This window comes from Nipponia nippon, unplaced genomic scaffold (genome assembly GCF_047370975.1).
Source record: "Nipponia nippon isolate SJK-2023a ecotype South Korea unplaced genomic scaffold, ASM4737097v1 scaffold_23, whole genome shotgun sequence".
NCBI lineage: Eukaryota > Metazoa > Chordata > Aves > Pelecaniformes > Threskiornithidae > Nipponia > Nipponia nippon.
Window position 1 is genome coordinate 4,979,423 of NW_028262340.1, and position 27,971 is coordinate 5,007,393.

Consider the following 27,971-nt stretch of genomic DNA (forward strand, 5'->3'; position numbering starts at 1 on the left):
CCAAGGGCCAGGGCTCAAATGCCAATCTAACATTTGAAACCAAGGACTCTGATCTGTTTTCCAGGACTTCAGACCCGGCTGCACAAGGCACAATTTTCTGTTATATCTCTCTCTCCCAGAAACAGTCCCCTTGAAACCGCGGAAGATTTCGGCTATACAGTAGGATGTAAAGCAGATACAACATTAAAAACAGTAGGAGGACGTGTGCAGGATCTGTAGGTGCTCAGTTCAGTGTAACACATTCTGCATGCTACAGTTCAAGTAAATTAGCTAGTGAGTACGTGTGTTCCATTAGCAAGCACTTCCTTAAAATTGCTTAGCATTATTCAAAAACCCACAGTTACAGCTCGACTGCTAAATAATTCGTCGTCTAAAGGTACGGCAATACACGTTTGCAAGGTAAAACACAAGCAGATCCAAAGAATTCAGAGGATGGCAACCAACCTCCAGTGTTGGACCCTAAGACGCGACCATAAGCTGTTGGCATTGGAGAGGGCTAGGACGTTTACAAGGAATTCCAAAGCTGGGAAAGGTAACACACGACGCAGTACAGAAACCCAGAGGATCGAGTTTAACCCCGCTCCAAAAGGAGCCTGAAATCTGTCCTTAAAGCACCTTGGAGCCACCGGCCTTTTATAGCCCCCACAGCACGCAACGTAGCCGGAGAAGCAGCCCATTTTGACGCGCGCTTCCAACATCCACTAACCCAAGGAACTCAAATGAAGTCAGTTCTCAGACAGACGACATTTTAATAAAAAGTGGAATTGGCTACCATATTCAAAGAAATTTTAAGCACCTATTTCTTCGCTTAAGTGTTTCTCTCATTAAACTGAAATCTGGAAAGTGAGGGGGTTTGGATCCTCCACAGCATCTGATGCAATTCAGCTGCAGTCAGCATTTCCCTGGTTGTCCCCCAGCCCTTCTCGAGCGAACGGCCAGGACTGCGCATGCACCTTCCCCGCGCAATCTGACTCAGGAGTGTCACCCCAACGCATTCACATTGCTTTTATTTAGGTCTTCTGCCAACAGTTACAGGGTAACAGACACTTGGGACTGCAAAGTCAAAGTTGCAAGCAAAAATCAGGACCGAGGCAAAAAAATAAAAATTAAAAAAAAAAAAATCCACAAAGGCAATCAAATCAAATCAAATATAAATACAATGTTCTGGAGCTCTTTAATCATACCGTTTTCTTTAATGAAGAGGTGGTTATGATCTTACAGTATTTTCTTTTGGCCTAATCCAAGGATTTTGTTACTCTTTACCAGTCTTAATTCCACGCATACAAAAAAAAAAAAAATTGATATTCAACCTTTAAAATATAAGCCATATTTTCTTAATAAAATAAGTTTTGTGCTGCTGCTTGTTTAGTAAGTACTGTACATCAACTGTTCACGTCTATTTAACAAATGGACCATACAGAGTTCAAGCTAAAGCAAAAAAAAAAAAAAAAACAAAACCAAAACACAAGAAAAATAACCCAAACAGAGTGTCTTGTAAACACCCTCTGTACAGTTCAACACTTGCTCATATAAAGGAGGTACGAAAGGGGCTAGAAATTGAACACAAAAGCACTGGAGTCCCATAAATTTTCTTTCACAACTATTGAAGTGCAAATCACTCAGGCAAGATATGAATTTCACTTGTTTATTGCTGTCCTGCTGTCTGGCTTCCCTTCCCGAAAGAATCACATTCTTTTATTTCCCGCTAATTTTCCAAGAAGAAAACCTTCCGCGAGGCAACGTTGAATGCTTGGGCTTTTTGACGCTAAGACATCAGGTCGTACGCTTGCGAATACCAGAACACCCCGACCGCCCCTGGAAGCTCTGGGGAGAGGGCTGCTCTGCCCCCTCGCCCCCGTTACGTTCAGATAGGAGATAAGAGAAACAAACAGCATTCAACAACCGACAGGTAAATGAAAGTTACTCCTCTTCCCACAAAACTGCGTGCACCTGGCGATGGTTCCAGTTGCAGAAGGAACACGTGCGGATGGAGAAGGCAGAGACTCGGGAGCCATTCGGGATGTCCGTGTGGGGTTTGTGGCTAACTACAAATCCCGATATGTATCTGGGTTAACACCTATCCGCTATGGGTAGCAAAATGCACAGCACCTCAACATGCAGTTAGTTATTCGTTTGCATCTCGGACAAGAAAAGGGTAGAAATGCTGAATGCTGGAGCTGCGTAGAAGGTACAGTGCATAGTCCATTATACAAAACATGCGGGTAACTCAAACCCCTTCTAAATGTCTTCAAAATGGAAACAGGGTTTAAAGGGCACAGCAGCTACTGAGTTTGGCTTTTTTATTTATTCAAAACCATGAAAACCCAACGCAGAGGGTGAAATAAGGGCAGAACACGATCTGCAATCAACAGCTGAGAGTTTCAGAAGCTGTGAAGCTTTTGTGTAGGTAAAATTGCTGTTAAAAGTAGGTGCTACATCAGCAAGTCTTCATTCATAGTTTTCTATGAACAGCCACCTTACAAATGAGTGCAAATCTTAAAGGTCCATTTTACATTTCAAGTCTCAAGGTTAAAAAAAATTGTTACAGAGCAACAAGCTGTTTCTGTAAATGCCCACACTATCTCTTTTCAAATGGTTAAAAATGGCACGTGCTATGCCACAGCTACTAAAAGACATTTCAGAATTCTAGACCCAACTAAAACACTAAAATAAAAACTAGAAACCAAAATACCTTTGCCCCTCGCTGCAGAACAGCAGCCAGGTGCTTTCCGTTGTAATGCTGGTGAACAAACTGATTTGCAGAGAGAACCTTGACCTTAACCCCGGTTTTATTCTTAACGAGGGGCTTTCTACCACAAGGTGAGCGGGTACAGCCCCTCCGAGATCACTTCGCTTTCAATGAACACAAGCCAGAGTTCGGAGGATGAGATGGAGAGGTGCTGAATTTGTGTCACTATGCAGGCACTTGTGTATAGGAATGTAGGCTTCTCATGTTGACGCTTAGTGTTGATGCATTCCCTACTCTCTAAAAGCCTTCCTAAGAGTTCGCTACCCTACTGACCATGAATAGTTCCTGGTCTCCTCCCCGTCACCTTGCAGATACACAGCAGTGGAGGTTGACACAAGGTGCAAAGGAGAACACGAACCAAATACTGTAGTCTTGAGGAAAAACAGGACTGTGCTAAATGAAGGATCTTCACAAAAACGTGACATCAGTGGGCTCAGCACTTAGTTTGCATAGCATATTGATGTCTTCATTTTTCACAAACACGTTGCCCAAAAAGAAAACGGGTAAGAGTGAATTCCCGGTGTTGGGACAGATCAATGGGCCAACATGACCAATGTGGTTTTCATGAAGGCAAGGCAAGTTTAAACGTCAGAAAGTACAAAACAAAAAGGTGTGCTTCTATCCACGCGTACTGACACGGGGCAGTGCTTGTGGTGGATCTGCCTTGGAAATGCGTTCACGTTTGGCAGTAAAATGACAACAGCTCTTCCCTTTAAGAGCTCGGTAGGAGTGTGCGTGTCATTTTTTCTCTTGAAGGAAGCGCTGTGCACACTTTCATATAAAAAAAAAAAAAAAACAAACAAAAGCAAAAACAGATCATCTGCCCACATGGTATTGGTAATGAGTTGCTACTACTGCCCTGCTGTGCGTAACGGTCATTCTGTGCAGCAAAATGAGTCTGAAAAGCAGTCACTATGTTACTGTTGGGAAAAACACTTTTTTCCTGTTACAAACAAATCAGTAGGAGTTTCCCCTATGACAATAACAAGGATTTCATCATTCTGACTAAGGAACAAATCTGGTGTGCTTTCAGAATAAAAAACCCTGTGCATGAGATCAGCGATACCATGACACAAAGAGCAGCAAAACCTAGCAGCAGAGAGGGTGACAGTTTGGAGGTGCTGGAGTTGGGGTACGCGGTACTTCAGAAAGCAGCCGACCTGGGCAGAGATGTGCTGAACGCACACGGGAGACGGGCGCTGAGGAGTACCGGCGCTGCACGGACTGCGGTCGGTAACACTCATCGGACAGGAAACGTTAGAAAACTCTGGTGTGAGCACACAGCCTCAGGAAGTGCGGTGATGTAAACTCTGAGAATGTTAATGACTTGTGTATTTTGGCAACAGACTCGGTATCATATAAAAATAATGTTTAGTAAAAAAATCCCGGTGTCCATCATAAAAATTCAGGAAAAAAAAAAAAAAAAAAGAAAAATCGATAGCGATTTCTGTCCTCATGGGATGAAGATGCCCCCATTTGTCAGAAACAGTTTTAAATAACAAGTAGTACATTGGAAACAAAAATGGGTCAGCAGCCATTAAACGTGTCCTATATGAAAGTGCACATCTTTCAATGGAGTTTAACCACCATGAGGTCGTGATCTAACACAAACTGCAACTTAGGACCATAGAAATTAACTCCTTCCGATGGAAATATGGACCACCATCAAGACAAGATTACTGTTTTCCTTACAAGATTAAAAACATTGAAATTTTGCAGCATCATAGTAAGGCACTCACCCATGGAAAAGTCTGTGACTGTTGCTTCAAATGGCAGCAGCTAACTAGCTTTTAACACAAGGAAGACAGTTTTCAGTTCTGAGCTAAGTGCTAGGGTGCCTTACATTATACGGGGGGAATTATTCGGGGGTGGGGAACTGTTAGTGTTAGAATTCTCCTATAAACTAGTTGTTTTTCCCCTTAACCCATTAAAGCATCTCATATTCTAAAATATTAGTTTTATAAATCTAGTCTTCTGTTTTAAGGCTCTAAAAATCCCCTCCCCCCAACCCCCACAAAAAATACCTACCAGCGCCTGGTGGGCAACGGAGGACCAAATCCGCCATTTCACAGTCAGGAGTCTATAGTATTGCATCTTAAAAATGAAAACCTGCTTCCGCCTCCTGGGAGTTTTATCCCTTCCTTGAATGCCTTCATGTGTTTGGTCAGGTCAAAATTTTGCAAAGCCAGAAAAATTAAAAAAATAATCATCGGTCTCTTCCAATCCTACAAAGGTGTTGGATCTTTCTGTCCCGTGGTGCTGGTCTCCTGCCTCGGATCGACGCTGCCTGCCCTGCAGTGATTTCTCATTGGAAAAAAACCAAGGTGTCCCAATGCTTCCTTTTTTGTATGGCTCCTACAAATCTGAAAGCTTTCTTGAGTGAGGTAACAAAAGTTAGGCTTTCAAGCAAAGTACATGGTACGTAAAGTGTCCTGATGAACCTGCACAGCCTTCGCCAAGGCCTGGGGGTCTCTGCCGTTGCTCTGTCCAGATATATGGCTGCCCTCGCCACTGAAAATCAAGGAAATCACTGCATAATTATTTCATATTCCCCCCCGCAGGAACACTGAGAAACCCCCTTGGAGATCAGGGTCCACGAGCGCTGGCAGCACAGGAAGGCATCTCACCGCAGCGTACGGATGCCGTGCGTGCCGGTGACCGTGCCTGGCACCGCAGACATTCCGGCACCTCGAGGTGGCTGGCAATGCTCAAACACTCCAGGGATGCTCCTCCAGACCCGGGATGAGCTCAGGATGGGATTTAACCCTCCTTTTCCCCCTCTTCCTCCTAGGCCGGCACCTAAGAGCATGCAGCTACGTGCCGGTCTTCCCCCCAAAAAGGGTCTGCTGCAGCGCTGCTGTGACAGAGGCACTTTCAAACACCGAGGCAGGGTGCTCGTGTCCCCTGCCCATCCCTGGGGCCTGCCCTCCCGCGCCCACGGGCAGAGCCCCCTCACCTGTCGTGCTCCTTGTCCACGAGATGGTACCGTGCTCGGAACGCCACCAGTCGGGCATAGTACGCCGGGGCCGGGATGGAGACTGAGCGGGTGCAGCGCACGTAGGTATGGCACAGCTGGTACGTGAGGATCTGCAGCTCATCCGCGGTGAACCGGTTGTCATCCCAGAGTACATAGTAATGGGACGGCCGGCTCGTACCCTGGGAAGGAGGGGGGGCAGCGTGAGAGGTGCTGCCTGCACCCACACGCAGGCAGCTGCCTTGCATCCTCATCACCCCCTCCCTGATCAGAACGACCTGGCAGACAGCCTGGGTAGGAGAAATGCCCATGCTTCCCTAATTTGAGAACCCCACACGTGCACAGGCACCGCGAGACAGGAAAGCTCTTAGCACCGAGGTGCAAACCATTAATGCAGCTGCCCCGTGCCCAGGCACTGCCGGTGCTTCTGCGCTGCCGCCCCCAGCTCCCGACGCCGCACAGCCCACTGCATCACGTATCGCACCGGCTCCCCACCGAACTGGGCCAGCTCCCCGCTGTTCTTGCAGGCAGAGAGGAAGCCAAAAAACCTCCCTTGCGGAAGCAGCTGTGGATTAAATGAGCGCAAATTTTTCAGTACGGTTTCTGACTAATCTTGGCTGCCTGAAGAAAGGCAGCTGCAAATCAAGCCGCCTGCTCCAGGGACGGCTGGCCCCAGCTCTCCCGCCCACAGCCAGACAACAGGTCCCTGCTGACGACCAGGCGCCCCAGCAAGCCCGGCACGCTCAGACGCCAGCTGACAAGCTGCTGAATTGGCCACTCTGAAGGAGGAAAATCTCATAAGAGAGATCCTTGGCTCCAGGAGAGAAATCGAGTACGTGCCACATAATGCAGCAGCAGTGCCGTCCCAGCACCTGCTCGCCAAACCGCCGCAACGGCAGCTTGGACCGAACCGCCCACGTCCCCGGTGCCAGAGGGAGGCTACGACAGGGCCGGGTCGGATGCACAAGAGCACAGTCTGCCACAACAGCCGAAGAAAACCAGCAGCATCACAACAGCCAGCTCCGCAGCGCGGTACCTGAATGCCTGCATGACTGCACAGGTAGAAGTCGAACTCAAAGGGGTGGGTGATATTTGTATCCACTGTTGTTCCTGCTGGGATGTTCCCGCTCTTCCCAATCTACAGGGAACAGAAAGAGAGACCCAAGCACTGCAGAGAGTGGTTATTTCCAGCTGCCCAGAGCACCGTCTGTAACACACCTGCCCTGCACCAGGGCCATGGCGCAGGGTCCCCATCTCAGCATCCTAGTCTGAGAGCACCGTGCGGAGCTGCTCCCCAAGTGCCCATTAAGGGGGGTCAGGAGCAGCTTATCCTGCTCTGCTCCCTGCCCGAACAGGCTTGCTGGCATTTTCTGCTAGCATCAACACCAGGCATGACATGGAGATAGAGCAAATGGCATCAGAAGGAAAGCAGGCAGGGGGAGGGCTGGGCACTGGCCCATCCTACTGCAGAAATGAGGATTAAGTGAGCAAAACTCCAGGGATCTCTGTGGAGAGTGTAAGCTAGAGTCTGCCACAAGATACCGGAGCTTTTGCACCCTGATCAAAAACTGTCCTTAGTTCCCAAGATTAAATCTTCATGCTCAGATAGAGCCAGAGCCTGGTTAGACTAGATCTAACCACTGAATTTAGATCAAATCCAGGAAAAGCTACAGCAATCCATGTTACTGCACAACACACATGAACAAGCTGTGAGCAAGCAAGGGGTTATTCATTCTGTCACGTCAGCGGCTACAGCTATCACCAAAACAACAGATGTTTTCAAGCTGACAGAGGCTATTTCAAGAGAGTCGCCAGGATCATCAGCACCCAGTAATAATAACAGCAAACAGCTGTCTGGGTTTCTAGAAGCAGCCTAATCTGCATGGATGCGGGAGTCAACCGAGCAGCACGTTTCGTTCAAGAAAGAGCTCTCTGCCTGCCAGCAGTGAGCTTTCCCCTCGGCAAAGTCAGGGCTGGCTCTTCCTAAAGGCCAGAGATGAATCAGCTGCCTCTGGCCCTGGCACCCTGCGGCACTCACCCTCTCGTTCTTGTCTGCACAGAAGAGACGGGTGTGATGCCTTTTCTGGACAACGATGTAGGTGATGCCAGGCTGGTAATCCTTTTCCAGTTTGATGCAGGCGTCTCGGATCGCTAGGAGCTCATAGTGAAGGATCTGGAGAGACAAGAGCACGCAGAGTGAGGGGACACGCCAGCATCCAGCCGTCCCTGTGCACCCTTAGGGAACCCCGTGGGAGCCGGTGCAGCCCCGCTGCCTGATGGGGATCCGAGGGGTCCTCACCTGCGGGAGCTGCCCCTCGGGAACGCCGTCGCGGTAGAAGATGATCCTGGTGGGTTTGAAGCGGGTGGATTTGTAGAACTGGATGAGAAGCTCCCTCACCATGTAGGACAAGTCCTCGATGATTTCCTGGCGAGGACGCTGCACGCGCACCGTGGCGCAGTACCGGCTGGGGTGGGCGTCCATGCTGCCCACAACCTGCAGCGACAGAGACAGGCCAGGCCCACGCGTTACAACGAGAAGGACGGAGGGGACATGGGACATTCCCAGCCTCCGCCTGCTTCCGACACCCACAGCTGGCAGTGGGCAGAGCACCCGAGCTCAGAAGATGGGACAGCAAATACTGTGCAGGCAACTAGCGCCCAGAAAGGACATCCCTGGTCGTGGCCATGTCTCAGTTTCACTCTGCCGTGCCCTTTGTGGTGTTTATGGGAATTTCCAGTGAGACAACCTGGCTGGTGCCACTGAGCGACGTGGCTGTGGGGGCTGTTGCTGCTCTGCCCCAGCTTCACCCCTCCTGCCCAAAAGCAGAGGGGCGAGGGGGGAGCGGGGCTGCCCTTTCCGCCTGCCTAAGCCCTTCTCCATCCCTCACTTCAGAGGTTTTTGGCTTCCATGAAGGACTGCGTAACCCCAAACTCTGCTCTGCTGTTTCACCAGGGCACTGACATCCACAGGGTACAAAACCCCACCTGCAGCTGCAATGCCACTGCTTTAACAGCTGCTGCTGGGGTCTATATCACAGCAACACCAGGGAGCTCTGCTATCAGCTGCTCCTCATCCCTCCGACTGCGGCAGACCTGCCCTGCCTGCCCCAGGCTGCCCAGAGACCCTCTGCCCAAAAGGCGACTGAACCAGGTCAACATCTGCACACAGCATCTGCCAGCATCATGTCCCCGCGCCCACCCTCGCTCGGCCGCAGGCAGCACAGCTGCCCCAGACGGCCGCGGTCTGCCCCATCGGCACTGCCGCCTCCCGAGGACGTGGCAGGGTTGAGTCACCGCGTAGCAGCCATCAGGCACGGAGTTCCCATCACAGCTGGGCACTCTGGAGGGGAGACCTCAAAGACGTCAGGGCAAAGAGGCTGCGAGGAGCCGGGCTCTGCTGTGACGCAGGGCTGGGGGCGCAGCGTGAGTCACGGGCATCAAAGCAGGTGCTGGCCCATGCTGGGAGACAAATGCCCGGCTGCTTTGCTGCACCGCGCGGTCCACGTCCCCCCAAGCGGAGGGAAAGCACCGCAGACCCCACATCCTCAGCAGCATCGAGCCTGCTGCCCCTGCCCTCAGCGCCAGTTTCACTTTTGCTTCGCAAATGGAGCTCTAGGGTCTGGGCTGCACCAGCGGAGCCGATATGCTCAACAGAAATGTTTCTTTTGGCCTCAGCCATGGACCCCTTCTATTGTCTAATTAACAACGGACCAAGGACAAGATCAAGGCTATCTGAAGGCTCGACCCTTCTCCTCCCCTGCAGCTTCAAAAAAGCTTTTATAGAAATTAAGAAAAAAAACCCACAGTGGTCCTGTACAAAAAACCACAGAAAATGTTTTCAGAGTGGAAGCGCCGCCGCCAGGAAACAGACTGTTCTGTCCCACCCACACCTACAGCAAACAGCCAAAAGCATTTCCCAACCCCTTCTAATTAAGAAAAAAACACTCCTCCAAAGATGCACTTGCATGCCAAGGAAAACCTGAGCTATGAGTCCTGGAAAGTTAAGAACTTCATAGGAAAATGCTGACGTGCTTAATTAAAACAGACGCTACGAGAACCTGACACTCTCCTTCGCCGCAACGAGCACAAGGCAACGTCTTAGAGCCCCATGAAGGGCGCAAGCTGCCACCCGGCCTCACCAGCATGTGAGTGGCACTTCACTCGATGGATGCTCATTATTCACATGGGGTGACGGGAAATCCTCGTCCCCAAAAGGCTTTGAAGCAGCCCCGTCACCCCAGTTCTCCCCAGCTCTCCCGCTTGGGGAAGGTCCCTCCTAGGGCTGCACTGCAGGACCGGGATGGCCGGGGATGACTCCGGAGAGCAGGGTGCACCGAGCTCCCCGCACACCCTGACAGCGCTCGCGGGGTCCAGCACAACACGAGCCCCATCTGCTGGCAGCTGCCAGCTCGCCCAGTGGCTCCCCAAAACCACAGCTCCTCTGCAAAGAAGCAGGAGGGGACTGGGGACCCATCACCCCGGGAGCAGCACTGAAACACCCGACAGGGCATGGGGCCACCCTGAGAAGTGTCACTATGGGGACAGTAGTGACACAGCCCCTTTATGGACACGCGAGTCCCGTTCCAGTTCCCATGTCCCCGCGGGGCTCTCAGGCACCAAGCCTGGCCCTGGACCGGGAACTTACAGCTGTTATGGAGGGTTTCTTCCCATCTCCTGCCGGTGGGTGAGTGACATCGGCCCCGAGGAAGATCACCGGCTGCTGAAAGACGGCAGAGCTGGTGGGAGAGAAGAGAATGCAGCGGTCAGCCTTTCAGGGCCATCTCAGGCTGATGCACAGCCCAATGGAGGTGAGCAGATCACACAGAGGACATCTCCCAAACTCTGGGCTCTGGCCTGGGCACATCAACAGCTCATTACAAGGCGAGACAAGCCGCAAACCCCCGTTTCAAAGTTACTTTATGCAGCTGCCCACAGGCTCCCTCTTCCCCAGGTAAAGCCAGGCAGGCAGCACCATGAGGGACTTGGGAAACAAGGCCCAAAAATGCAAGAAGGAGCAGCCGTACGAACCGCTGGTGAGGCACAAGGATGTTGTTGATCCCGCCAAGCTTGACGTTGATCTTGAGGCAGAGGTTGGAAAGGGTCTGCGGGGAGGTTTTCACCACGTTCTTGACCTGGACGCACTGCGTGGCCATTCCCAGGAGGGTGTCCCCAACGCGCTTCACCTCGGCTGCGGGCAGAGGAAGCAGGTGAACAGACAGCAATCAGCAACGCACCGCTTCCAGCAGCATCCTCGGAAACGGGGAGAGAAATCACTGCAGGAGGAGCAGAGCCAGCCCTGCTGAGCGAGAGCAAAGCCCCTCTCCTTTCCCCGCTCGCCCCTGCCCCAGACGCACCATACACCGGCGTTTTCCCTGGCAGGATGACAATGATGAGCTGAAGCCCCGAATAGGTGTTCTTGAGGTGTCGAAACATGGGCTCCACACTGTCTGCACCCTGGGCGTATTTACAGAAACAGGGCTGGCCTTGGATCGGCATCCCTGCGTCCTTGGAGATCTTGCGCAGTTGGTCCGTAAAGTTCCTGTGCCCGGGAGGAGAAGGATTCAGCCCTGAGCCCTTCCGCACGGCAGCTCCGCCGTGCACCCCAGCCACCGAGCGAGAAGGGACCCATGGCTCGAGTGCTGCGGCACAGGACAGAGACGGGGACATCACATCACCACGGTTTTACAGCATCCAGCAAGCGCACAGCACGGGAAACGCAAGACCAACACGTATTAGAGCTGAACCATCCCCTCTTGGTACCCTCTTGCCCAGGTACTGACTCTTCCCGAAGAGCGATGGAGCTGCGAGCCATTCTCCGTTAGAAAGCCGGAGAAGGGGGGAGCAGACCTGCTTGATTTCCAGATGATTTGCAAAGCTGATGCAAGCCTTCACTTACCAAACCGGACAAAGTGCTCAGCCACACTCTGGATTTTTGGATTGCCAAGGATAAATTTGATGCAGGGAGAGCCAGAGGGAGCGTGGGGCTCCCAGCTCTGCCCCAAAAGGGTCACAAGAGGAGTGCGGTGTCGCTCCCACCTCCACCCAGTTACTGCAGACGTAGAGACTTTGAGCTGCTCCAAACCATCCCAAATGTTAACCATGCCGAACACCCAGAAGAGGCACACAAAATGCTCGCCTCAATGCATCCACCCTCGGTCAGGAGAAAGGCGAGTTCCCAGCAGAATCCAAACCCAAGGTGACCGTTTCCGTAAATCAAATAAACTGTCCCCGCTCTGTGTCACTTTGCTACCAAAGCAGAGAATCTCTAAGCTACCGAAGCTTTTCAGAAAGCCTAAGACTTCCCTGTAATAAAAACCCACGGCGAGTTAGGATGCTTCCTACATGAATTATATTATTTCAGAAAGGGAATCGGGGACACTTTTAATTAAATATCCCTCTCAACCCCACCTCTCTGAGGAGATTCAGCTGAGAAGAGTTCAATGCAGCTTTAGGGCTGGCAGTATCAGATCACGATACTGCAGCTACCTGGTGCAAAACGCAGATCGAGAAGAGCCTGACTGTCAGCTCACGTGTGCTGGAGTGCTGACGTGCTCACTCCAACCTGGCAGGCTTTGTGATGGCTTAGGGACTGTTTGCAGCCAGGATAAACAGCCAGGCACTCTGGATAAACTAACAGAAACAAGACTGAACACCCAGTCTGAACCCAGGTCAAATTTGTACCACGAGCAATTCAGATCCAGTGTTAACGATGAAGGATGCGCAGACCCAGGCTGGGAGCAGCAGGGTGGCCGCACCACGAGCCACAGCTTCCCCATGGCATCCCACCCGCGCGGGCTGCCCCCTTCCTTACTTCAGCACCTCCTCTCGACACTGCTTCTGCGGGGCAAAGCAAGCAATCGCCCAGACTTTGATCTCAATGCCGTTGTAGAACTGCTTCCCTCGCATGTCCCACACGCCTTGGTTGGGAGTTGCAATGGCCCGGTTCTGCAAGGCAAACAGACGGTCAGAGCGCTGCCGCGTCCTGCCCGGCCCCACGCCGGCAGCCCCTGGGGAGCACCCGCACGTGCCGTGGTTGTGCTCCCCATCACAAAGCCGTACACCCTCGCCGGAGCCAGCTCCCAGGGTCTGCCGCGGCACGTGGCGATGGGCAATTCAGAATCTCAGCTCCTCCAAAGGTGATGGAAAATTCACCTGAGCTGCCTTACCCTGAGCATCCCTCTCCCCTTCTGCTCACTTTTTTGTCACTGAATGACTCCTGGCTACGCTTTCAGAACAGTTATATTGCAAAAAAACCCAAAAAACCCAAACCCAAGGCGCTCTGATAAAAAATTCCAGCTCTAACCTACAAACCTGAAGGTAGCACAAGTTTTGTTCAGCAACAGCATTCCCTGGTGTGAAAGCACCTCTCTGCACCACGCAGCCCAAGACCCGGGCGGCGCAGCCCTGCTTACCCTGCCTCCGTACTGCAGGATGGGCGCCGGCAGGACCCTCCCTGTCACCTCCGTCATGTCATCTTTCACCTTGATCCCAAACTCCTGAATGTACGGATCCAGGTTGTAGCTGGCGTTCTTCATCTGCAGAGGGAAGGAAGGGTTCATGAGAGGGAGCAAGACCAACTGCTGCATCCCACGCAGCTTCAGCTGGCCAGGAAACACAGGCGCCTAAAGTCATGTTCTCTACAGAGCTGAAGTCCTCGCCGTAAGGGGATGGCAAGCGGTTTAACACAAAGGGCCAAATGCTGTCCTCCAAACTGACCCACAGGAGACCTGATTTTTGAATGCACTGACCAACGCAACCAAGAGCAGAACCTGCTCCTGAGATTTAAAGCTTCAGTGGGAAGGTTGAGACTGGCAAGAGACTCTTATCAAGAGTCCCAGAAGGAATATCAAATGTCCCCAGCTTTGAAAGCCCAGAGACATCCGTTTGGGTAGCAACAGCACTTGCCTGGACGCTGGTGGAGCCGGGTTTGCCGTTCCCCTGGCTCGCCCCAGGCTGACCTGCAGACAGAGCTCCCGTACCGCAGCCCCACAACGCACAGTCCCCACGTACACCCAAAGCTGGGGTCATTTCTCCAATTTGTTTTCCTGTTTTTAGTTCCAGCTCCCTTTGGGTCAGGTTCCATCAGCGCGAGGACCTGAATTTGCTGCACATGAGTTTCCACGGTCACTTTGAGCGGGGCTGCTCTATGCAAGTGTCCGTTACCCACATGCAGGCACACCCTGACCTCTTCACTGAGAAGAGGGGGATAAAACCAAGCCATGAACCCCACCAGCATCTTCTGAACAAGTCACAGCTCTCCAGTGCACAGCAGCTGAGGAGCAGGACCACAACAAGGTTCATCACAGCCCCGACAACGTAGCCTGCCATCAGAGCCCCAGCCCCGACACCATCCCTCCCAGGGACTCGTGCCACGTACCAGGCGACTAATTTCCTCCTGCCTGTCTGGGGCAGACCTGGCTGTTGCTTTTATCATGGTTGACGTTTGATTGTCTGTGAGCTTCTTGATGCACCGCTGGCCTGCCACGATGTTGCACACCTGCACGGCAGAGGAGAGACAGCAGCCACGCGTTAGGGACAGGCGACACACAGGGGACCACGGCTGAGCTGCCCTGCAGGTATGGCACTGCAGCCAGCCCCAAAACAGAGGTGCCGAGCCTGCAGCTGCAGGAAAATGGCATTTTTACAGCATGGTCTCCTCCCTCACTTAGAAGCAGCTCTGGCCAGGTCAACACTGAGGCAACTAGTGCCCACGACACATTAGCTGCAGAATATTGTCATGCATCTGCCAGCAAAGGCCACTTGGCTTTGCTTTGCACGGTGCCCAAAAGCCAGGACGCCCAATGCTGCAGAGCCGGCACTCACCTCCAAGGGCAGGTACGTGTGCTTCTGCTCCTGGCCAACCTGGAGACAGGGTAGGTGGGGGTATTTCAGCTGCAGGTTGTATTTCTGCTTAAAGTACTGAGCCACTGTGCACTCCACTGTCTGACCGCTCTCCAGCTGCAGGGGAAACCTGGCAGAGGCAGGACACGAAGGATGCACCTACTCAAAACAGACACTTCCAGACCTCAAGCACTACTTACTCTGTCTGGGAAGAGAGGGAACTGCCAGGCTCCCACTCTGAGCTACCATAAAAGAAAATAAAAAGCACAACAGTGGTATTTTCAGAAATCGAGTCAGGAATACTCTGATCCCAGTGTGGGACTCAGGTCCCTAAATAAAGCTCTCCCTCACTAATCCAGCTAATCAGGGCAAATGTTTATTGCAGGACATGCCACGCATGCCACTGTCAGGTACATAAATACAGCACACTGCTGCTCAGGAGGACTTCTGTGCTTGGTGCCCTCCCTGGGAGCCGAGCTGAGCTCCAGGCAAAGGTTAACCAGCCTCTCCTGGTACAGCGGGCAGAGCATGGGGGAACGGAGGGGTGCATCTCCCTTCAAAACCACAGGGGAAAAAAAAAATAATCAAACGCAGGACTGAGGGGTGCCGCGCCGCCCATAGCCGGAGCGTGATACCCAGCCTCACCCAACACCAGCTGTTCCCAGCTCCATAAAGAGCTCAGTGAAAATGAAGAATTGACCCGATATTCTTTATGAAGCCAAAATTAGATGGGCGAGTCAGCCCGAGCGCCCTGGCGAGGCGTCGCATTCCTCCTGCGCTCGCCAAGCCTGAGGGCTGGGACCCAAGGATGCTGGAGCACCGGGGAAGCGGGGTGTACACGGTGACAGGCGCATGAGCCCCAACAAGATACACCCGGAGATGGGGTTGTGCGACGAGGACGCGTTGCTGTGCCGAGGGAGGTGCCCCCGCAGCCTGACAGTGCCAGCCTGAGCGGGCACTGCTGGTTTGGTACTGGGCAAGAACTGGGAGGAGAGATTTTCTGCCAGCACTTGGGTTTGTACAGCACGAGCCAAAATTTCTTGGTTTTTTTTTTTTTTTACTGTTGGCCAAATTTCCAGCAACATTGCAGAAACTTGGGGGGCAGACAGCCTGAAAAACATCCCCCCCTCCCCTCCAGCTCCACTCACCGAGCACCCAGCAGAGAGCACAAGTAGAGCCCCTCCTGCCCCAGCACTGTCCCACCACTGGGGGGTCTGCCTGCTCTTCCCCCCAGCCTCTGCCGCGAACCCCGTTTTGCTTCCAAGCCTGCCCAGGGGCAATTCCCCGGGCAAACCCCAGTGACGAGCCCTGGAAACACCCATGGGCTGTGGCACCCAACAGCTTGGTGCTGAGGGCACCACTTCCACGGTGCTGCCATCCCCATCCATGGGGGGTTGCGGGGAGCAGGGCAGCCCCCCAACATGGAGGCCCAGCCTGCTCCCAGGCACAGACAAATAATTTCAAGGCAGGGAATCGCTTTATCCCCTGACAAAACTCCTGCTTTGGCAGTGTCTATTTTAAGAAAGAAGAAAACCAAACTCAGAGGTAAAAACTAGGACAATTCCTGGCGTGTTAGCTCCCGCCCACTGCAGCGCGCCGCCTGCCAGACAAAGCATCCTCTGCACTCCCACCCTCCCCTGCATCCCGCGTGACGCGGAGCTGCGCGAGCTGCTGTGCCCAAAACCGCTGCAGAGCACCGAACACATCTCCTTTTGCCACTGCAGGCTGCAGTTTCCCCTCCAGCTCTCCCTAACGACACCAGCAGCTGCTAAAAAGGAGAACAGCTCAGATTTTTCCAAGGGCATCTTTCCACCCGCCTTACGTCTGGTGGCTGGCCGGCCGCCTGGTAACGTTACACACGCGGTATTTCCTCTTCATCTGCCCGCAGTGGGTAACCTCGACTTTCAGACCTGGTGCAAGACAGGGAGACACCGCAGAGTCACTGGTAAAGGCGGGAGCAATTCCCCTTCGCCCAACTTCCCCGGGACATCGCCAACACCTGCTTTAAATAATTAACCATTTGCAAAGCAGGTATTCTTGCAGGTGCCCTGCGAAGCGCACGAGGGAGGCAATGGTGCCCCAGGAGACATTTTAAATGTGCACCCCCCCATACCCCCACCTCGCTGCAGGGGCTGGGCAGCAGACAAGCCATGGCCGATGTCTGGGGCAGCACCCAGCTGGGGACGGGTCCCCAGCGCTCCCCGGGGGCTCTACCTTTTATCTCCTTGGTGAAACGCACTCTCTGTGAGTCCGTCAGGGGCTTCGGCTGCTCGTCGATGTTCCGGATGTCCAGCACCTCGCACATGAACTCGATTACAGGCTGGGCTTTGTAGAAGGCGGTGGCTGACACTATGGGACAGATACCACCATGTGTCTCTGCTCTCTGGCCCGAGAGCTTGCTGGATCCAGCCTCCCCCAACACACCCAGCCCCACTGCTGCAGTTCCCCACCCCACTGCAACCAGCGCTGGGTGGCCAGACCCCGTGCACAAAGCCCCCTGCCCGAAGCGGTGCTGGGACCTCACCACGAGCAAGCGGGACCGTGCTGCGTCGGGCATGCTGTAGAGCAAAGTGGCTTTGCCGGCATAAAAAAATACGTCACCATCAATGTTGAGCATCATCTTCCACATGGCGGGCCTGACCGACTGGTGGAAACCGAACCAGACCTCCCTGCCGCCTCCCAGGGGGTGGTAGTAGCCTTCGGGGGGGGAGAAGAAGGAGCGGCCGACAGGAGTGTACCTACAAACCAGGGCAAACCGCGTCAAACAGCACACACCAGCCCCACCCGCAGCGACCGTGAAGCACCCCCAGCCCCTCCAAGCCGTCGCTCGCCCCGCTGGCTGCATCGCCCCGTTTATTTCTACGGCAGGAGCATCCACAGCAATAGCACCAAGCAGCGCGGCAGGCACGGCCGCCTCCTCCCAAAGACCGTCAAGGCCAGTCCCAGCCACAGCAGCCTGCCAAGGGCAGCCGGTGCCCTCCCCGGCACGCTCGGTGCTCACAGCACGGCCCCTGCCGCCCACCCACCCTTTGGCACAGGTACCTCATGGAAGCCAGGTGCCTCATGGCAACATCCAGCGCCTGGACGGACTCCAGGGGGACGGGGATCTGCCCACTGACGAGGGCCTCGTGCAGCATGCGCCAGCTCACGATGGCCATCCATTTGATGGAGACCTTAAATATCCTGTCCTTGCCTTCCCCTGGGATCGTCACCTCAAAGTCAACCTGGGTGCAGAAGAGAGGGAAGCCGTCATGGCATCCCCGCAGGCACAAGGGGACGAGGTCGCTTTTAGCTGGCCCTTCCCAGGCAGGAGGCAGGGTGTGCTGCCTGCACGGGGCTCGCCGCCCCCTCTTACCCTCTCGTTTCCAATAGGCAAAGCCGTGACAGTGTAGATGTTCTTCTTCCCATCATAGACTGGCTTTCGGTCACCGAAGATCTGCGGTTTGAAGTGCTGAACCATGTACTCCACGACTTCCCTATACAGGCGAGCGGGGCAAGAAAGAGGGGCAGGGGGAGAGAAGGGCGAGGTTTGTTTTGCTGGTTTCTTTACAGCCCAACACCTTCTGCGACCTGCCTGGTCCCCAGCCTCCCTACCCCGGGCACTTCTGAGCTGCAGGGCACCAGAGAATAGAGCCAAGTCTCCCCCGGGCAGGAGGGCCCCTGGACATCAGCCACACGCCTTGCCCTGCAGCTCGGCACATCAGCTTCGGCAGAATGAGTTTATACGGTATGCAGGAACGTGTACCCGCCGGAGCTGGCTGCAAACCCGCCGCGTGCGCCGGGAGGGCAAGATGGAGCGACTCACTGCCCATGGCTGCCGGGAGCATCTGCAGCATCTGCTCACCGGCCTTTGGGGCACAGAGCTACTCAGGCTGCCGGGGCAGGAGGGGACGGGCAGCGAGTAGGATGCCAAAAAGAAAAACACAGAAAAGTATGCCATGGCCCGAGGTCTGGGCCTTGCTATTTTTAAATACAGGACTGTTGCCAAAATAGCACAGCTGCTTTGAAGAAGCAGGGGACCGTGCTGAGGTTCAGGACCTCCGAGGCTGTCAGGGGCAGGAACCAGCACTGCTGCACGAACACGGCTGGCGGGGTCTGGCCACCCATGGGTGCCAAGCAGCACCGTGAGCCCTGCCACAAAGTCACCCTGATGGCTTCCACCGGTGAAGATGGAGACAGGCACTTATGCAGCCTCCATGAGGAAACTGGAAGCAGGGAATGAGTGCCAAAACCTCTAATACTTGCCTTACCTGTTGACTCTGCGTGGACATTTGTCAGGTTTGATATCCACTTCATAATGATACACATCAATCTTGGGAATGTCCACTTCAAAGTAATTGGCCAAGAGCTTGATGGGCTTCCCAACGGTTCCTATCCCGGGCCGACGCGGCGCTTGAAATACCTGCTGCAATGGTGGCAGGTATGCGCCTGCAGCTATGGGGAGAGAAAACGGGTCAGGAGGGCTAGGAGAAACCCTGTGCCCAGGCAGACAGACAGACAATGCAGAGTCACAGCACTCCCCATCACCGCATCCCAAACCGGGAGGCCTCCCATGCACGCTCCTGGCGGCGGTGGCAGAATTCGGACCAGCACAGCACGAGGTGGAAGGAGCTTCCCTGGGCACCGTCCGGCAAGTGCCGGGGCCAGCCCAGCTGTCAAAGGGCAGTGCTAAACCCTCCGCCCCGCTGTGCCGCCACCAGCTGTGCCGATGTCAAACCATCCACCAGCAGATAAATGATCTCTGCTTTGCCTTAGGGAAAGGAACTCATCTGGGGCCACGCGTGGCAGCAGTACAGACCTTGGGAGGACAAGGGATTCCCACCGCCCGTCCCGACCGCGGGCGCACCCATGTCCTGGCGTACACCACGATACCCATAACTCAATTCCCTGACCAGATGTGGGAACAGAAGGCCATGCTTGCTTTTCCTGACACTGAAGGACAGGTTGTACCTAATGTCGACATGAGAAGAGCTTTGAAAGCGCCCGGTATGCCGCCTCCAAGCTGCACTTCAACTTCGGTTTCACACAAGAAACGTCACAATATGCAAACAACCAGAACAGCGGCAAGAAACGCTCCAGCCCTGGCTTTAAAAAGAAAGTAGAGCCTCATATCTGTGCCGAGAGCTTGCCACGGGTCTGCGGCAGCAGCAGTAACCTTCGCCTGAAGGGTCTGGCATCGTCCGATACCATCGTCTGAGACACTGGCACACTGAATTAGTGAAGATATACTTAGACCAAGGCCAGCCCTCCCAGGGCTGCGGTGCGTTTTTATTGCCCATCCCTTCTCCAGCTCCCATGGGAGGAATCCCTCTCCATGGCATCTCTCCATGCATCCCCAGCATCCCACCCCGCAGGAGGGTGTTTGCCAACCAACAAGCGCAGAGAAGGCCAAGCATCGCCTGCCCCGCTGCACGGCAGCGACGGCGACATCAAAGCCGACCCACATTGGGCTCCGGCACGCAGAGCGCTTTGTTGTAAGGGCAGCTCCAAAAATAGCCCAGGTCTGACAGCTCCCCAGCGCCGAGCAGGAGGCGGCGCCAGACTTGCTGGGTTGCGGGGTGAGGAGAAATGGGAACCCCAAAGAAGAACGCACCCATCTAACGCTGCCAAGGGGCTTTGCCACGAACAGAGCGGTCTCGCCAGCTCCATCTGCCAGCTGTGGCTGGTGGATACACTCTACCCCCTCCTCTGCGCATTTGCCTGCAAATACATCGCTCTTCAGTTCGTCGCATACCCGGGGTCAGTTTTGGCAGGGAACGGGTTTGCAGGCACCCTCTGCCCCCGCGCCAGGGCTGGGGTGGTCCTGCTGTGGGGAGCGCAGGCGGGATGCCCCGGCAGCACAGGCAGCCTTTGTCCCGCGGCCAGGCCAGCCCCTGCCCCGCTGATTTACAAGCCAGCACCAGCACAATGGGGAGGCTCTGCCCGGCGGGAGGAGGCGAGGGACCACGTCTGCTCCGGGGAGAGAAATATGGCCCCGCTGAGACGCCCAGGCCTTCTGCTGGAGGCGAGGGGCCGAGGAGCCGGCAGCAGCCCCACCGCCTCCCTCCCCGCCGGCTCACGTGGCACAGCCAGGGCTGCTTGCACAGGCAATGGCATCTGCCGCCTCCGACGGGAGAGCAGCACCGGCTCCACTGGCACGGAGCTGCAGGTCTGCCCCTCTCCAGGGGGATGCAACCCCCCCAAAACTCCACCGGTGGGGACCTGCAGACACGCACGTTTTCCCCTCCATCCTCCAGCAAATTCCGACTCGCTGCCGGAGGGAGGATGCCACAAGAAACAGGAAACACGTTATTGCATCTGCGCTAGGCGATTATTTAACTGCTAGATTTTGCAGGATAACAGCTTGCTTTGGTTTTATACCAGTTATTAACAATCACCTTTCGAAGTCCAGGTCGCAGGATAACCCAAGTCCCAGCACCTGAACTTTCCTTTCATCCTTAACCCCTCCTCAATGTAATCCTCAACTGCTGTTCAGCAAAGAAAAAAAAGACACATCGACGAGGAAGGCTACCTCCAGGGAAGTTGTTGATAAAAAAACAGAGAAAATGAAAAACAGTTTGATGAAAAACTCCTATGAATTATGGGAGGTAGCAAAAAAAAACCAGTCCCAAATCCCCACTTCAAGCAGCGTGGGCCCCAAACCCATAAAGAGGGCAGTACCAGTTTTTCCACAAAGCCCATTATAGACTTAGTAATGAAGGTCTGGAGATGGAGGAATGGGTACCAGAGCACGGCCACAGGACTGAACTGCGTTTTTAAACTGACAGTGCCCTTGGACTCAAAGGCATCTTAAAATATTGCCAAAGAAGCATTCAACACCGCTGCTCTCCGAGTCGAGATCTGCCCTTCCTGCCCCTTTCCCACTTTGCCCATCTCCACCTATCCCAGTTTGCATCTTCTATCTGTTCCTCGAACCCCGCGAGGTCCCGGCCAGCTGGGCCGGGTGCGGGGAGCGCAGCGTGTGGATATTTGGAGCGCTCCATCTGGGTGGCCAACTGTCCAAGCCAGCCCCCAAACAGCGTCCCGGCTCCAATTTCGGCTCCTGAACACATGGTGCTCTTAGCACCCTTTGCTCCCATCCACTTTCTTTTTAAATCCAAATTTCAATTCCAGGCTAAAAATATCAGAAGCAGAAAAATGGAAGAGCAGCAAACTTCAGTTTTGCACCTGATCCCTGCAAGACTTTTCCTGCCGATGGAAGGCCACCATGCCGCAGGACACCGAGGGGACAGGACGACCCTTGAGAGCATCCAAGGACCAAACTCTGGCATTAACTTCTGCAAAGCCAGCCTCTGCTCTTGCTTCTGCCCGGTGGCAGGAGCCCAGGAGCTCCAAAATCTGCTGGGAGCCCCAAGCCTGGGGCTAACCCAGCTCCAGCGCCTCCTCGGACACGGCAGCATGCGACTCCCAGCAGTCCAACGAGCAAGATGGGGACCTCCGAGGCCGACGCGGGGCTCAGACCCCCACAGGCACTCGCAGCTGCGCTGGGGCAGGGCGGCCGCCAGCACCCCCGAGACAAACGGCTGCGCCGCGCTCCAGGGGCAGCTTGTTTTAAGAAACTGATTTTCAGATGAGCTACTCGCGGTGTAATTCATGTCTCCACATGACGAACATTTCTTGGCAATCGCCAGCTCCCTGGCTGCAAGCTGATGCATTTTTAAATCATGGTTCACAATCAAAGAGGTATTTGCCAGTGCTGCTGGAGCCTCCGGTCCCTGCTCTGCCTTTCGAGTGAGAAACCAACCGCACAGCCCGCTTGCAAGACCTGCCGGAGGACAGCAGCTCTCCGCTCCCTTCCCTGCAACCACATCAAGGCCAGCACCCACAGTTTCTCCTCTTCTGGACCTTCTCACCCCTGAGATGATCCCAGCAGCCGTGTGTGAGCAGGACAGCATCTCCACGTGCCCATGGCATCCCTGCGGATGCAGGGGACACAGGGCAGCAGCCGCACTGCAGAGGGGCGACCGAATGGTCCCAAACCTGTCCCGCAATCCCGGCGCTGCACCAGCCAGCCCGAAAATAATGCTTTGCCATACAAACCCTCTCGCCAGATGCTTTATGAACGTGAACCCTTGCAATTAAGATTATGAATCACTGATGAAGGATTCAGCCTCCAGCAACACAAAAGTCGGCTCAGGAGTTTGATGCAAGCCACAGGATACTGCAAACGCAAGATAACGTAACCGGGCAGCCTGGCTGGAGGGAGCAGCACCGTGACAGCAGGGAGATGCTCTGCAAAGACCAGGGCAGGACACAAGACCAGCGCCAAGGATGGGAAAATTCACCCCTGGGCCGACTCAGAGGGTTTTATTTTGGCGACCACAGACACACACACGGTCCTTGAACGCGACGAGCCGGAGCAGCCACCCCGGCAGCCCAGCCCCAGGCTCAACGCAGGGGTCATGCTGCCCGCGTGGAGCTTGCCCAGCAAAGCAGGGAGCGATAATGACTCTTCCTTTCTAAATTACTTTGAGATCCAAAGATTTTTAAAAAGCCATGATCTCCCAGTGCCTGCACACAGCCTGGTGCAGTGGTGCCTACCCAGGACATGGCTGTTTATAAGAATGGTGACATCGGGGAGATGGGCTCTCACCTGCCCTTGGCTGCTTCAGCCCAGGTAGGAGAGACCCCAAAGCCCTTTGGTGAACATGCAGGCTGGGCTCACCCCTTCCCACGCCACATCCCTGCCCCGGGGCGCTCAGGGTCCCCCCACGATTTGCCTCGGTGCAAATCCTCCCGAAAGCCGCCCTCCGCCTGGCTCGGAGGACGCTGTGCCAGGGAACCCCGGGCAGCGCGACGTGGCATTCCCGGGCAGCTCGTGCCTGCGGCCCCCGTCTGCAGCTCGGAGCAGCAGAAAAGGGGCCAGCGGCGAAACGTGCCGGCTCCCCTTCGGCAGAAGGAGCCTCGTTAAAAAGCGCCCCAAACTGCCCGAAGACAGGGGGGCTTCTGCATACCTCAACTCTCCATGGTGAAGCTGCACAGGCTCCCACTTTGTCATGTAAATGCGGGCGCCCGGGGCCGGGGGCTGGAGGGCGAGTGTTGTTCCTGCAGCACAATGCAGCCAGTGAGCGGGATGAAATCCGCCTGCCATTATAAATTCAGCGCCCAGGAGGAATCACAGACTTTCGCACACAAAAGCCGTGCCCTGGGGACGTGCCGGCGGCGGGAGCATCACCGCCACTGCCGGTAAGCCGCCACTGCCACCCCTGTGCCGGGTGCGCGCGAAGCACCGGCGGGCAGAGACGATGGCGAGGGCAGCACCGCCAAGGTGAAAGTCTGTTTGGGGTAATGAGCACCGGAATACGCTTTGTTTCTATTATTTATTGTAACAGCTGGGGAACACGACCCACTGCCCAACAGCTGCCTGCACCCGGGCAAAGCCGCCGGTGGGACGGCACGAAATTACCATGTCATTTAAATCCTCTCCAGCGCCGCATTCAGCCAAGGGGCCACTGGAACAGGGCTGAGACAAAAGGGAGTTTTTTCACAGTGGCAGCAGGTCCGCGACAGCCCCCTCCCCGCACACCCGGCCCCGCCAAAATACACCTGGGAATCGGAGAGGAGCAAGCAGGGCCGCGGCATGCCAAACGTCACGCCAAACGTCACCGGACATACGGTGTGGTCCATCCTCACCCTGAGCCATCTCCCACCCTAAACCAGCCCCAGAAACCCCCCAGGGAAGTGAAAATCCCCCGTCGGGAGGCAAAGCAAGCGGCAGTGCCAGCAGGAAAGGCAACTGCTGGCGGGGCAAGCAACTGGCTTTCCCATTCTCCGAGCTCAACATCTTCAAAACCACCAGCTCTAAGCAGTGACCAACGTCATCCCACAAAGCCTGGACTTCAAAAAGCACCATCTCATCTCTGCCAACCCAGACGTCGCACCCGCTGCCTGCTCCTTCCCGAGTTGCCGTGAGCACAACCAGGTTCATGCAGCTGCAGGCGCTTTTAGGTTCGACACTAAACTGAGTTTAAGTAGACCATGCCCATGCGGGGCAGAGAGCTCCGGCTGCAGCCGTCGCCACGCAGCATTAAACCCATCCCATGCACCAGAGCCCATCTTCCAAGGGAAAGTCGGAGCTGCCCAAGCACCCCTCCTGCCCCGTGTTGTGGTGGCTGCATCCAAGAAATGCACCAAAACGGGCTCTAATCTGTTCTACTACGGTATTTACTTCTGAAAGCAGTTTAGTTCTTTGTATCCTCGACGCCAAACGCTGCAAAGGGCATCGTTGTGCCGTGTCAAACCTCAGCTTTCCGCTTGGAAATCAAGAGCAACGAACTCGAAAGCGTCAAGTTAAAAATCTGCCCTGATGCCGCTGCAGCCACGGCCGGTGCCCCCGCACCCTGGCGTGCACAGTCCCGCAGCCCGGGCTGGGCCAGAGAGCGAACCTGCGGATGCTACGACGGAGCGTAACAAACAGCAGCAAGAGCATCGCCACCTCCATCGCGCCCTTCACAGGGACTGCGAACCAGCTGCTTCGGCTCCAAGGAGAGCGGCATGGTGCGGTGATGCCAGCAGCACGGACGCAGCTCGACCCGTGGTGGCATGAGCCGACCCACAAGGGTCTTGCTGAGCCAGGCCTGGCTGCCCAGCAGCTCCGTGTCCCCTTTTTTGGTCCCTCTGATGGGGTGTGAGAAGCTCGCAGCACCATGAGTGCCACCACCTCTGCTGAACGCACCGGCAGCTCGTCCGGACTGTGCAACCCCACACCACAAGCCTGGGGTCCCCACTAACAGCACCTGGACCGGGCAAAGGCTGACATCGCTCCCGCCTGCCCCGCAGGGTCTCACGCCGCTCCCGCAGACTTCCCAGGCAGCGGCCAGGGACGCGCAGAGCTGGAAGCAGCAGACAAAGGCAGCCCCCAGCGCCGGAGGGGACAGGACAAAGGCGACGCCGGCTCCTCTCTGCGTCCCTGTGCCGGGTGCGCCGTGCCACGGGCAGCCCCGCAGAGCCACCGGCCAGGGGCTCCCGGTGAGGAGGTTCAAACCCGCAGGCAGCTCCGCCACTGATCACCCCGCCAAAGCGCAGCGCTTTTCTGCCTGATTTGGCTTCCTTTTAACGTCTGCCATCTTAATAACTTGTCTCCGTTTTGTTCTTCCCAGGGTTTAGAGAGAGGCTGCAGAAAGTGTTTAGAGATAAATCATACGTGCTGTGTCTCCAGGCAAGGTGCTTCTCCCAGCTTTGTTTCTTGATGTAATCCTGTCCCAGAAACAGGCACACGCGATTTCATGTTTCCTGAAGATAAAGAGATCCAACAGACGGAACGGCTTTGGGGGTTTTGCAGGGTTTAGCACAGGAAGACAACGGTTAAGATTAACAGCGTTTAGGAAGTTTGTGAGGGACAAAGAAAACTAAAAGTTGAGGGGAAAACAACTTCAGTTTTTAAAACTAGTGCACTTGTGCCTCCCCGAGCAGTGCCTGCGAGTCAGAAGATGTCCCAGGTTCTGCCGCCGCCTTTCCAGGCATCTTCGCTTTGGGCACATCCAGGCACACGCTGGGTTTCTGCTTTATTACTTTGACAGGTCGCAGCCCGGCATCATCAGAGCTCGTACGCGAGGCTCAGCCCTGTACCCGGGGTCTGTCGGCAGGGAAAGGGATGCTAAGGCAGGGCGGGATCCGCAGCAGCTCCTGCCACACGGGGTAAACGTCTCCCCTGCAGGCGAGGTGACCCAGGCGGGAGCAGACGTCCCCCAGCCAGATTTGGGGAGGAAAGGGGAAACTCCCAAGAGCGCAGCACCAGAGCCCCGTTCCCAGCGCAGCCCCCACCGCCCCAGGGACCCCCGCGCCGCCAGCGGGACCGAAACCCAAACCCATCCCTGCCAAGCGTGGTCCCAGCCCATCCGAGAGATTCTTTTGAAGCACCTTAACAGAATTAGTTAAGGCTGGCAGTAGGAGGGTGCAGGCGTGCCGGCAGCGTTATCTGCGCTGTCCCGAGGTGCCGGCGGCAAAGCCCGCGACGCCCCTGCGCAGCCGCCAAATCACGGCTTCCAAAGGCCAATAAATCAGCCCCAAACACAAAGCGCCGGCAGCCAGAAGGTAACGCAGACATGAAGAGATCTCCGTGCCACGCTTCAAATCAAACGCCGTAAGGAAGGACCAAAGTTTGACTGCAAACGTGCAGCAGTTCTATGTCAAAATCTCACCACGCCACCGCGTTACGGCGGGCAGCAAAGTTGCCAACGCAAGACCCGTTAAAGGCCAGTGGTCCCCGTCGCTCCCTCCCCTCCTCCTGCCTTGTTTTCGGCACCAAAATTGTGCCAATTAGAGCAGCACAAACTGACGATGCTCACGCCGGGCGCGGGAGCGAGCGTCTGCCGACGCGACGGCTCGGCAGGTGAGTTTTGGGGAACGGCTCTCCAAACCCCTGCGGAGCAGCTGGGCACGAAAGAGCCGGGACCAAAAGCACCCTCGGCTGCTCCCGAGGCCAGGGCGGGGGGACACGGGGGTGACTCTGGAGCTCAGCCCCCCGCGACCCCTCGCCGGCAGCCGGCCGTGCTCAGCCCCGGCTCCGCGCATGCCCCGGCGTGGGGAGAGGAACCGCTTCATGCTGTCACGGCGCGCAGCATCGCCAGCTCCACGCCAGCTCCCGGCCTGCGCCCCGCTCCCCGAAACACCGCGCCGGGGGGGACGGAGGGGACGGGGAGCTGGGGGGGGACGGAGGGGACGGGGAGCCGGGGCGATGCTGCTGCTGCTCCTCTGTGCAGAAGAGGCCCTTCGCGCAGGGCTCGCACCGCGCTTTGGGGGGACCCCACGCTCCAGCCCCGCTGCCGGGCGCGGCCCCCCGGCCCCGCACCCCAATCCCGCGGGGCCCCTCCGTCGCCCCCTCCCCAGGCCGCCCCGGGGGCAGGGGCCCGCCGCCCCCCCCCCCACCCCCGAAGCGGGGCGGCCCTGCAGCCCCCTCCCGCCGCCCCCAGACCCCCCGGGCGGGCGGCGGGCCCAGCCGGGAGCGCTCCCCGCACCGCCCCGTCGCGCACCCCCCCCCCCCCCCCCGCGGGGACCCCCGCATTCCACGGCACAGCCCCCCCCCCCTCGCACGCCCCTCTCACCCCCGCGGGGGGCTCCCCCCTTGCACCCCCCGACCGCAGCCCCCGCCGCACGCCCCTCCATCGCCCGGCCCCCATTGTGCAGCTCCCCCCCCCCCCGTTGCACACTCACCCCCCGCTGCCACCTCCCCCCTTGCACGCTCCTCGCCCCCCGGAGCGCCGCGCCCCGGCCCCCCCGCCGCCGCCGCTACCTGCTCCCGAGGGTCCCGCTTCCATCCCATCCACGCGGGCGCCGCTCCGAGCCGGGGGCCGCGGGCAGGGGCCGGGGCCGGGCAGGGCCGGGCAGGGCCGGAGCCGGTGCTGCACCGCCGCCCGCCGCAGCCGCCTCTCGCTGCGCCCCAGCGCGCAGGCGCCGCCGCCGCCGCCC

The 27,971-nt window shown here is 56.1% G+C and overlaps 1 protein-coding gene across 3 annotated transcripts; it reads right to left on the bottom strand.

Annotated features, from left to right (window-relative positions):
• Window positions 1-596: 596 nt before the first annotated feature.
• On the bottom strand, window positions 597-27,919 carry AGO1 (argonaute RISC component 1). 3 transcript variants are annotated; one of them, XM_087760853.1, is made up of 19 exons: window positions 27,796-27,919; window positions 18,815-18,998; window positions 17,920-18,040; window positions 17,607-17,788; window positions 17,166-17,302; window positions 16,779-16,913; window positions 16,387-16,474; window positions 14,547-14,694; window positions 14,101-14,220; window positions 13,136-13,258; window positions 12,535-12,668; window positions 11,078-11,262; window positions 10,752-10,911; window positions 10,369-10,459; window positions 8,023-8,217; window positions 7,762-7,896; window positions 6,760-6,861; window positions 5,706-5,905; window positions 2,644-5,260 (listed from the first exon to the last, which is right to left on the bottom strand). In XM_087760853.1, the coding sequence occupies exons 1-19, from the start codon at window positions 27,818-27,820 to the stop codon at window positions 5,152-5,154; spliced, it is 2,574 nt and encodes an 857-aa protein (XP_087616979.1). In that variant the 5' UTR covers window positions 27,821-27,919; the 3' UTR covers window positions 2,644-5,151. The 3 variants fall into 3 exon arrangements, 1 of the variants encoding a protein (XP_087616979.1); XR_015705470.1 differs by lacking the exons at window positions 17,607-17,788; window positions 17,920-18,040; window positions 18,815-18,998; window positions 27,796-27,919 and adding an exon at window positions 597-1,053 and having other exon boundaries at window positions 4,778-5,260; window positions 17,166-17,297; XR_015705469.1 differs by lacking the exons at window positions 17,607-17,788; window positions 17,920-18,040; window positions 18,815-18,998; window positions 27,796-27,919 and having other exon boundaries at window positions 2,644-3,520; window positions 4,778-5,260; window positions 17,166-17,297.
• Window positions 27,920-27,971: the final 52 nt, after the last annotated feature.